This window comes from Carassius auratus, chromosome 46 (assembly GCF_003368295.1).
Source record: "Carassius auratus strain Wakin chromosome 46, ASM336829v1, whole genome shotgun sequence".
In the NCBI taxonomy this organism is placed as follows: domain Eukaryota; kingdom Metazoa; phylum Chordata; class Actinopteri; order Cypriniformes; family Cyprinidae; genus Carassius; species Carassius auratus.
This window is the reverse complement of record NC_039288.1, coordinates 2787346-2799892: the sequence shown is the minus strand read 5'-3', so window position 1 is coordinate 2799892 and position 12547 is coordinate 2787346. Positions and strand designations below refer to the sequence as shown.

Here is a 12547-nt window from a genome sequence, read left to right as displayed (position 1 = left end):
AGAAACCTGTTTGTCCCTTTTCCATTGTAAAGGAGCCTTGTGAATATGCTGTGACATATAAGGAGAATAAACCATGCCTACTTAACTCGATGCAGTGCGGAAGCGCCTGGAAAAACCGCGAGCCTACATTGGAAATAATGAGCTTGAACGCGCAAAAGTCATTCCACTGGATGCAACAAATGCCTTGTTTGTAATGGGTTTTATTTGTTTTGCTGGGACACACATCATCACAGTATGGTAAGGGTTGTAACATTTCCATCACACATTTGAGGCATTCTGCCAATAACAGTGCACTGAATAGCTGGCCAATCAGTGTACACCTCACTTTTCAGAATGTTGAACTATGTAAAAATCAACGTGTTTCAGAAAGGCGGGGCATAGAGGAGAAACAATAATTTACAGTATGTGAAAAAGAATGTTCTTTTTGAAACTTAAACCACATAAACACACAGAAAATAGTGTTCTTTTAAGCAAAGTCATATGACCCTTTAAAGACAGTGTACAGACATATACATCATCCCAGGTTAAAATTTATCCGAAGCTCCTTGCCCGTGACAGTTGCATGTAATGCACAGCAATGCATTAAGCTTGAAGGAGAAGTGTCAGCTTGTTCGTTCCATCAGAGTGACTACATATCATCAAACACACCCACATACACTGTTGTCTAGGGCCGGGGATAGTAAATCACACTGCTAACGAGATGGTCTGCCCTCTGGCTACTCTGCACTGCTATTTGTCTTTGGACTTAGCAACCATTTGGATTATATATCGGCCTTGTGATGTACATGTACACGTTAGTTGTGGTGCCACATAGCACTTGAGTTAGGACTCCTATATGTTTGAATCTACAGAAAATAGTAGAAGCTCCATTAATCGAATGTGATTCCATGTTTTTCATCCTTGCTGTTTGAAATGTTTATGATTCAATTTTGTTAAGGCTTTTGAGTTTTTGAAATTAGGTATTGACTCTGCATTATTATACCAAGAAGCTATACATGCTTTATAATTGTTTTCTATTTCATATTTATTTCATAGTTATAGCACATCTGATAATTTCTTTGACATTTCTCCAAATTCCAAGTGAATAAACAAAGTGTTGATATAACAACAACTTTAAAACATTGCCAATAGTACTGAAATTGGAAGAGACACTGATAAACCAGCACAGGAAAAACACTTACTGCTACAATTTACAGGCCACTGCTTTTTATTAGATTCCCTGCAGTCCATGGGGGCAACTTAGATCTTGGGCAAAATGGTAAGCTCCTCAGTGATAATGTAATTAGCGGCCTTCAGTTCATAGTTTCATTTCAGTGGTCACTCTCTTAGGCTGCAGGCCTTATTCCTCAGGGAGCAGGACACCCATCTTTTTCATATGAAGCTGAAGTACCAATGAGACAAAGAGAGGGAATCTAGCATACTGTGAATGACAGTAATCTGATGTGGGTTTTATATCTTATATCCACATATTAAAGGTGGCACAGCATATTTGAATAAACAAAAGCAAATTAAATTTAAGAGCTACAGTAGATGGATTGTCATGACATAACTTCAGTTTTGGTCTGTTCATCAGACAGAGATATCATATAACTTTTAAAGACCTGGAACATGATGCATAAGTCTTTTGGACTGCTTTTAAAACAATTTAAAGAACAGTTATTTTGGATGTATTTCCTAATATGCGAAAAGGTAATATATTTGAAATGTACTACATTGCAAATTTATCATTAAAAATGAGCATGCAAGTTTGAATAGAAATGACTTTAAAGTATATTTTAGTTTAATGTAAATGCTTGTCATTGCATCAAAAGTACAATTGTAATTATGAAATTACATATAAAGATGTACTTAGGTCCTCCTTAATTGGGTACAAAAGCACACTTAAGTAATGTAACTAATTGCATTTAAAATAAACTTTAAAATAAATGTACTGCATATTAAAAAAAAACATAACATTTCAATTATAAATAGTGCATGTAGCAAATTAGCTAAAAAAGGCAAATGTACATAATTACAATTAATTATTATAGTAGAAACTGTAGCAGAAGTAATATAACCATCAACTAATCTGTTGTGAACATTCAGTGTAATTTTATATCAACTCTAAGAAATTATATTTTCGTGGCCACGGAAAATAACTTTCTTCCAGTACTAGTGAATTAGAGCATGTAACAAGATGTAACAAGGCTCATAAAAGAGGTCAGTGAGCCAATGCTGACTTATACTTTTGGAGGGAAAGTTTACGACTCTTTTCCTTTAAACATGGTATTTAGCATATGTAACTGGATTGGGGGCTGATGCAAAAACTATTAAATAATCTTAGAACACTAATATGTTGCATAGGTATCAACCTATACTATACATTCTCATCTAGATAACCAAAATAAACATTCAGATACTAAATATGGTATAGGTGAGGTTACATTTACTAGTGGTTCTATCATAAGCACACACAAAACAGTATACAATACAAAATAATCTATACAAGACAGCAATAATCACACACACACACACACACACACACACACACACACACACCGACTTGGGGATATGCATTTAATTCACAGAAAAGTCTGGCTATGAATTCATGAAATAAGTCCTTTCCTATGGGCAGTATGTGTCTGTTTCAAAGTGACTTTCAGTGGGCTGAGGTCAATCCCATTGGGCCATAAAAGCTATGTTATCAGGCTGAGGTGTCCTGACTGCCATGGTGACCACCAGTGTCCTAGGTGGTCATTTACAGATTATTTATTAAATATAACAAATAACAACGTGTCTGATTTGTCCATCCATTACATACATTTGCAATCAACATGCAATTAGTGCAAGGGCCCCGGAAACATAACAATCATTTTGCACTTACATCTATTTTTAAAAAAAGCTTATTATTTCTGTATTATTTTGTGTAAAAATCACTCTTTTAAAAAAATATTCCCACAAGGGATTCTTGGGAGGTTTGTATTGCATCTGTAGCACTGCTGTTGGCATTAACAGTGGCCTTGTCACTAAATCAGAGAAATGTGGTTAATTGAGAGATACGCACTTTCAATCTGAATCTTTCTGTGCAGGCAGATTGTAATAGGAATCTCAGTCAAACCATCCTCTGATTCAGACAAACAGACAGGAGCCTGTTCTGTCAGAATGCCCTGTGTGTGGGTGGCTGTATGTCTGGAGGGGTGCCGGGAAGCATGAACTGCTTATGTAATATAAACACACACAGGTAAATGTTGTGTTGATGTTCACACATATATATATAGAGATGAGAGAGAAATATGACCCTGCTATGTGAGAGTGAATGTAAACGTGTTGAATTTTTTAACAAATAATGCTTTTGTATATAACAAATTTACATGCTGTAAATACTATAAATACCTTATATACCTCTTCACACTAATTATTATTTATATTATTAACTGTATAGATGGATTGATGGATGGATAGATGGATGGCTTTTTGGAAAGGTAGTGATCTTACTTATCACTTGCAGTAATAACTAATCAGACTAATTACATTATTTTACAAATAGCACTGCGATATCCTGTTTTAATGTCAAATTGCATTGAAAACACAGTTAATTACAATTAATCAAAATTCATTATTAATATTCTAATAATATTTTAGAAAATTTAGGTTCATGTCTGAGCAATTTTATTTCCATAGTGTGAATATAAAAGATAACTATGATGTAAGAGAAGAAAAAAAAAAGTTGTTGATTTACGGCCTCGGGTGTGACATGTTGCGTATCTAGGCAACTGTATTCATGTTCCATTCTGTTGATTAAACTTTCAGCAGTTTTTTTTTTTTCTTTTTCTTTTTATGAGCAGCACATAAACAGGCTCCGGCGACATAGACATCATTCATACATTCATAGACTGAACCAGACATGAGAACATGTAGGTATTTTTTGTTAGAGAGGATGACTTGAAATGAGAAACAGCAATCTTGTAAATGCAAAGTCTTCAGAGACCTTCAGAGGCTGTCCTGATTATTGAGGATGTAAATAAGGCAAGGACTGACTGTAATTATTCCACTGTGTTCCTCTATTAGACAATGGGGAATTCTGTTTCATCGCAAAATGATCTTTTTTTTTTTTTTTTTTAGCAGATTATTCATAAGTGATCATGTACAGCAGGTCACAAGCCAAAGATTTACCCAGACATGGTGATCAGGATTTGCAGCAGGTTTGGTTTCACTCTAAAGAAGGTTTTTTTTTTCTTTTCACAATAATAGCCAGCCAATTGTATACAGCTGCTTACCTAATGAAGGAAAAAAAAACAAACAAAAAAAAAAAACTTTTTGGCAGATGCTAATTAAAATCACTCCACACACCATTGTCTAGTTCCTCTCCCATTTCCAATTGCATATTGGCTAGGAGATGCATTTATTTCAAAGTAAATGAAAGAAATGTGATTAATGATGTTCCTAACAGATATTTAATTGCTCTAGAATTGAAATTGGATCTGATCAGCAGGTTACATTTTGGGACCTAACCAAAATGGTTAAGGTTAGGTCCCAATAAAGCAGCATCCACTGTATGGTTTTAATTTCTATATAATATACTAAAGCTGTAGTGTGCTTATCCCTTATGAAAAAAAAAAATAGATCAAATAAAGTATTTTCTTTTTTTAATTCAATGAAAAGTGAAAAAGTGACAGTGAAAGTGACATGACATTCGGCCAAGTATGGTGACCCATACTCAGAATTTGTGCTCTGCATTTAACCCATCCGAAGTGCACACACACAGAGCAGTGAACACACACACACACACACACACACACACACACACACACACACTGTGAGCACACACCCAGAGCAGTGGGCTACCATTTATGCTGCCCGGGGAGCAGTTGGGGGTTCGATGCCTTGCTCAAGGGCACCTAAGTCGTGGTATTGAAGGTGGAGAGAGAACTGTTCATGCACTCCCCCCACCCACAATTCCTGCCGGCCCGGGACTCCAACTCACAACCTTTCGATTGCCAGTTCAACTCTCTAACCATTAGGCCACGACTTCCCCTAATAATAATAATAATAATAATAATAATAATAATAATAATAATAATAATAATAATAATAATAATAATAATAATAATAATAATAATAAAGATTGTAAAAAATATAGAGCTTAAATCCAGTGACAATCAAACCATTCATCACATCGAATCCTTGAAATGTCTCTGAAAAATTAAATGGGACAACAGTATCTCATGAGGAATGATTATGATGATGATTACAAGTAGATAGACAACTACTAGCATATTTCACCCTAAACATCAGCATCAAATATGGATTCATCAATGTTTTTAAAGACATATCCCACTCAAACATAAAATGCAATCTGAATTCTGATTAGACTGTACACCACATCGGGCTATTTGTTGAGAGCGGGAGCCAAAGCCAGTAACCACAGTACAAACACTAGGGGAAACAGCATCGAGTGTAAAGCAAGGCTGAATAAAATGACTCATCATCTACTGCTGCTGAAACAATGAACACGAACAGGGTGAGGATGTTAAAATCTTATACAGTACATGTTAGTCTCAGCCTCACACAGCCACCCATAGAATATGTAATGGTATTTCGGAGAAATGCTAATGATTAGGGCTGTTGATTTAACACACGAATCTAATAAATCAGTAATGGGGAACAAATGCATAATATTTTTTAACGCAGTTAACACACACACCCCATATGTATGTCATCTTACATTTCATGAGGTCTGTTTGAGTTGAAGTGTTGTTGGGCAGACCATTCAGTGTTTGACATCAAAGTAATGAAAAGCTTTCTGGTCGTGGTACTTTGATGTCATAGTCCAATCGGTCTGCGCTTCAAGTTAAACACATCCTTACAAACTCAATATATTAAGGAAGTTTTTGTCTCTTATATTTCTATTATATAACACAAGCAATGAGTGCAATATTGCTAAGCACAAATGTGATATTGATTTTGTACAACAGTGTAGTAAATAAGAACTTGATATTTAGTTATTTTTTACACACAATATTGTCTGTTTTGCTCAGTTTTTGTACAAATATTGTACAACCTCATGTGTTAAATCAACGACTTTTGGGGAAGTCGTGGCCTAATGGTGAGAGGGTTGGACTCCCAATCGAAGGGTTGTGGGTTATAGTATCGGGCCGGACGGAATTGTGGGTGGGGGGAGTGCATGTACAGTTCTCTCTCCACCTTCAATACCACGACTTAGGTGCCCTTGAGCAAGGCACCGAACCCCCAACTGCTCCCCGGGCGCCGCAACATAAATGGCTGCCCACTGCTCCGGGTGTGTGCTCACAGTGTGTGTGTGTGTGTGTGTTCACTGCTCTGTGTGTGTGCATTTCGGATGGGTTAAATGCAGAGCACAAATTCTGAGTATGGGTCACCATACTTGGCTGAATGTCACTTCACTCACTCACTTTTCACTCACCTCCGGGCAAAACACAGTTTCTGAATGAAACAGCATTTTGACCGAATCGAGTAAATCAATAACTCAATAGCCCATTCATAAAGAGACACTTTATTCCTAAAGGACTCATCTATTTAAACTAATCAAAAAATGAAATTGTGAACTTCTAAATGAGCATAAAATTGAAACTTTATGTGTTTGAGACAAACAGAAGTAAATTATGTGAAGCTTTGTTTTCTATTTAATAATAAGTGCATTTATAACATTTGGACAGACAAAATCTACATATCAAGTCTGCTAAATAGCATGGAAATGTAAAGAAATGTGCAACCTTAACTGTGTCGACAAATTGCAGATATTTCATAGCATTCAAATGTTTTGCACTGCAATACCGCACACTAAAGTTGTGAAACTATGCTCGCATGCGTAAGTAGACTTTGCATTCATGTGTTGGTGTGATTTGAGGGGTGCGCACATACACAAATACACAACGACCAAACCCCGCAGCTATCGCTCTAGCCGACCGGAGAGATGAAGCTCTTTTAGGATGACCTGGTTTCTCAACCACCTAACTGGCCTCTTTCTTTCTCTCCATCACTATCCTCTCTGCCCTCTTCACCCCCCGCCCCCATCTCTCTCTCTCGCTCTCTCTCTCTCTTTGCTGGCTATGACATAGCTGTGGTCTGTGTCCAATTAAAATGCATGGCGTTCCAAAGCTGAAGTTGGTCAGCAGTTGTGTCAGGAGACTTGGGCTCTGACTGATGATGGAATTATCAGGATGTGATAGACTACAGTTCCCTGGTGTGTATCAGAGCGGATGCTGCTCCCAATACAAGTGAGCAGCGCTGCAGGGTAACTGACCTCACATCAGTGCTCTGTGGAGGGGCCATCACTGCTGATGAAATGACTGAAAATTCTGCGTGTGTTGTACACTGTGCTGAAAAGAAGAGCTGGGTAGTAACTGATTATATGTAATCTGGATTACGTAATCATATTCCAAAAAATTCAGTTATTTAATTTGATTACTTCTTAAATTACTTGGAATCACACTGCAGTTTATTGACTGCATATCCACACAACAGCAATAAACTAGCAGTAAGCATAAAATATTTTGTAAGTGTTTTATTTTGATTGAAGTTATAAAATTATTTATTTTCATTTCAGATTTTTTTTTGTTTTAATTTTTAGCAATTTGGGAAACCCTGACATAATGTAATGTATACAAGAAATGTATAATATTTGCTTACTCTTTGTATTTTTATGTACAAGATTATCCTATTTATCAGTGTGATAAACAACTTAACCTAAAAGTAATTTAAAAGTTGTCAGATTATATTACCTAAAATGTGTAACGTAATGGATTATGTTACTAACTACATTTTTTGTCACGTAATATGGAATCAGTAACAAACTACAATTCATAAGTAATCTAGCCAATCTATCTTTATTGAAGAGAACATAGAACGTGTTAATGATCTCAAATTGGTCATTGTGTTCTAAAATACTGTAAATCAGACAACAATGCAGCACCGACTTTATATCGGACTTGACATTTCTACCAACAAATACAAAAATACAAAAAATCCGCTATGGTAAAAACATAAATACATTCTGAGAGAATCTACATATGTGATATTTGAATACAGCTGAACTGAAGAGTATTCTGTAGCAAATGTACAGTCTTTTTGCAATATCAGCGGACAAACAGAAGGCTTGTGATAAATAGCTGAACAAGCTGACTTCTGGGTGTGGTGAAACAAAATTTCCCCCGACTTTGTGTTTCTAAAAGCATCTTGTTGTCCTTCAACAATGTAAACGTGTGCAGAAATATGGACCATGAGCAGCAACCTAAAACGGTGTGCTCAGCCTTTGTGAAACTGTACCAACACTACTTTTCACAGGGGGCGGGAGGTTACAGTACAGCACAGTGCCTTTCCATCTCAAACAACCCTTTGTTTTCTTTCAGTACCTCCTAACCTTGAGATTGATGCTATTAAATAATGAGACATTTCAGCAATTTCAAAAATGAAATGCGTGCCTTCTTACATTCACTTTAACACTGAGTCTTCACATGACACCACAAGTAACATACAACACTGCATTGCGTGATTATGTACATACTGCATCAGTCAATGATAATGTTTATCACTATACTCCAGATAAGTAACCTTTTCTACAGTGACTGTTGAGTATATGATTTCTAATAAAGAATCATGTGTACCTCCGAAGTCTGGCCGAAGACGGATGTCATACCCCTTCAGCAGTTTGTCCACTGTCGTCTTGGCCACAGATATTCCGCTAATTCCGGTAGAGGTGCTGCAGGAGAAATAATTGAGAGAACTTTTTGTTAAAAGCAAACTATACCACGTGCAGCTAATTTCTCAATTCATGTGATTTGATTAAATTAGTTTTTATTGATGATTTTATTGCACTGCATTTTGTATTTATTCAGATTTTCTTTTTCTTGAATGTTGCCAATACGATGAGGCTTATCTCAAGATCAATATAACCACCCCATAATAATTAACATCAATCTTTGGGATTGAACAATTCATGGCTTTTTTTCAGGGCATATGTTATTGAAAGTGCCATTTAATCTAAAAAAGTAACACCTACGAAAAGCACACTTCACAAAAATGTATGACTGTGTCATTTTTCTGCATAACAAAAACCTTAAAAGCATAATATTTTCAGCAATCAACAGAGGGTGGTCAGTTCAACATGCAACTTTGACGACTGGTATGACTGGGTTTATCTGGTTCAAACATGCAGTCTACAGCCAGGGTTTTCAACCCGGGGTCCAGGGACCCCTGAGGCTCTGTGAACAGATGGGTTGATGCATAACATATTCCTTTTCTTCACCAACATCAAGCATTTAGGATAAAATGTTTAGATGAAATTGTAGACAGTTTTACCACTTTGTCCTAACTATATATATATATATATATATATATATATATATATATATATATATATATATATATATATATATGTTATGGTTATGTTGTATGACAATTTATTTTTAAAATAAAGTGCACAAATTCAGTCTCAGTTACTATGAGGTCATTAAAACTGTATGCCTATTAATTAATACATAAAATAGTTTTAAATGCAGAAAAGAATGTTACAGAGCAGGACATATCAGCTTATAAAATTACATCGTTACCTGTAAATATAGAAACGTATTCTTTATATGTGTTTGTTTAATAATGTATTAGAGTTATTTATAAATGTAATAATAATAATAATACTAATACTACTAATAATAATAATAATAATAATAATAATAATAATAATAATAATAATAATAATAATAATAATAATAATAATAAATGGCATTGGGTTTTAAGCCTCCACTGTTGATTTCATGTTTTCACTGACTAATCATAAATAAACGAGTTTGACGAGTATAGGCAGCGATGTTTAAAGTATAATCAGGCTTGTCATTCGTCTTACAGGTGTTCCACAACACAGTAAGACATGGAGAAAGGGTATGTGCATTCGGCCTCTGAGGCTTCAAAGCCACGTCGCATCTCAATGATCACCAGTGAACACATGTCATTAACCATTATTGACTGATAGGCGTCGTCGTTTTTATTCTTATTGGCTGAGTGATGATGGATCTCTCCTAACGCCAGCGACATGGTGGCATGGGTGGGGGTGGATCAGAAGAAAACACTGATCTTTCGTATTTCACTCAATGGACCATTCCATAAAAAAATATTAAAATAATAAATTTTTATATATATATATATATATATATATATATATATATATATATATATATATATATATATATATATATATATATATATATATATAAAATAGAAATAAATAAATAATTATTGGTTAAAGATGTTGGCAAACGATGTTAAAAATAAACAAATAAATAAATAAATCGTTAGTGTTGCTACAACATATTGATTATACGAGATTCAAAACACAGCTTTATGACCTGATTTAATTGATGCCAGAATACTGAGTTGTCACTGATAAATCACAAGCCCGAGTGGATGTAGAATTTGGTTCGAAAAATGGTTATATATATATACACTAATTATTCTTATTTAATTAGTTTACTGTTTAACTGAACAGGGATTTTAAAAAGGGAATAATGACACAACGACAATATAAATAGTATGACGAATTATAAATAAACAAATATGTTTGGTTTTCAATAGGCCTATATGCGCTGTAGAATCGATGAGAGCATGTTTCTTACACATATGATTTCTCTCTAACCCCCCCCCCCCCACACACACACACACACACTCTCAAATACTGCTCACACATACACAATCAGATTTGACTTATTCATATAAAAAGAAAACAACAAAGTGGCATAGAACATTAAGAATTATGCCATTATTCCCTATCTGTCAATCATCTGGGTGTCTATTAGAATTTGACCGACACGTGGGCTCATTTATTTAATCAGTCATAATTTCCATTATTCATCATTTTCTTACCTTTGTGCAAAGCAGACAAAGGACAAGGCCGCCAGAGCAGAAACAATTCCACATAATTTGTCTTCTTGAGGACCCAACATTTCCACAAATCCGTTTATTCAGTTTCAGTAATCCAACCGTCCGTGATCCAAACTGATGTCGAAAAAAATATTAAGAAAGAAAGAAAGAAAGAAAGAAAGAAAGAAAATCCAACAGAAGGGGATGGGAGAAAAAAAGAAAAGAAAAGAAAAGCCAAATGAATGACTGAAATCAAAGCATCAATGCACACATGTGTGATGGCCCCATGGAGAAAAAAGGAGAAAATGAACAAGAAAAGAAAAAAAACAAACAAACAAAAAATGAATATAAAATTAAAAAAGAGGGAAAAGACAAAGAACAAATATGTAATTGGTCCCAGCTGTTATAAATCAGCTATGGAAATCCGTGCAGGTCAGAGACCCCCTCGATCAACACTAGAAGATCAGACATCTCTCAGCTTCGGCAGGACTTCTGAAAAAAAAAGTGCTCAAAAGTCTTCTTCAACCAAACCATGGATGAAAAATAAAAATAAAGATATGATTATGAAAAAAAAAAAAAAAAAAAAGGAAGAGTATCAGTCTCCTTCTACACCTGTCGTCGCAGTTTCCAGGTCCAAAGCTGTGGACAAGCCATGGCTCCAGTGATGCTCCTTCAAAGAGGGGGTGCTCCACAGTGTGTGGTATTTTTATTTATTTCCCCCCTCAGCTATAAAGGTTGGAGGTGGGGGGAAAATGAAATCTGCATCCCCTACTGCTGATGGTAGAGATGTTCCTCTCGAAGTCACAGGGGAGAAAAGAAGCACATGTAAAGAAATGCAGCAGTAAAATCTGATGCAGACGTCAGAGCTTGTAGTCCATAGTACAACCGTATATGAAGCAGACGCAAAAAAAAAAAAAAAAAACGCGATATGTGTATGTATCACAATAAAACGATTGCAGATGTCCAAGATTTGTCTAGCCTTTTGGAAAAAGCCTCCTTATCTCTCGATTGAATCCCCGAGCATGTTCCTGCTCCTGTTCAGAGCAAATGATGACACACTTCAATTGCAATAACACCTCCAGGAACCGAGAAAATAATCAAGTCTGGAACAAAAATCTCCGACGCACACGCTTGGATTTCAAAACAAGAGAAAAGTACATTGTCCTTTTTTAAATGTGCGGAATAAAATGCAGGTGATTGTTGAAAAAAATAAAAGCGGAAGCGAACTAAAGAGGAAAGGCAGTCTGTCCACGCGCTTGTCTAGCGGAGGAATGATGCCTGTACTTGTCGGCTCGCGAGCTGCAACCTATTAACATGCTGCGAGAGTATCCCGGTGCATTTTCATTCTTTCACTTTTCCACATTCTTCAGCTCAATACACCCTCAAGAACACAATGGGTGGATAAAATCACCATTTGAAATCAGAGCCGTTCTTTGCATGCGCTAACATGCAGTTTGAAATCTCGGATCAAGATTAATGATCAAATTAAATTATAAAAATGATTGTGCATACTACACAGACACATAAGAGGTGTGATTTCTTTTCCATGTATTTTTACTCAGAGGATAAGGGATGCAGGCATTTGCTGTCTAGTTGCTAGGCAACCATGCTAGCAGTGATGCAGAGCAGCAGTGTTTCCATGGCACATTTAAAGCTTCTCTGTTGCATCTCCTGGACATGA

At 35.8% G+C, this 12547-nt stretch overlaps 1 protein-coding gene across 1 annotated transcript in view; it reads right to left on the bottom strand.

Annotated features, from left to right (window-relative positions):
- LOC113063861 (gamma-aminobutyric acid receptor subunit beta-4) overlaps positions 1–12280 on the bottom strand; it is a 63907-nt gene extending 51627 nt beyond the window's left edge. The window contains exons 1-2 of the mRNA XM_026234256.1: positions 10870–12280; positions 8622–8716 (exon numbers count right to left, since the gene is read on the bottom strand). Coding sequence (XP_026090041.1) covers positions 8622–8716; positions 10870–10949 — 175 coding nt within the window. The 5' untranslated portion in view covers positions 10950–12280. The remainder of the gene's footprint in view (positions 1–8621; positions 8717–10869) is intronic.
- Between the last annotated feature and the right edge of the window lie 267 nt (positions 12281–12547).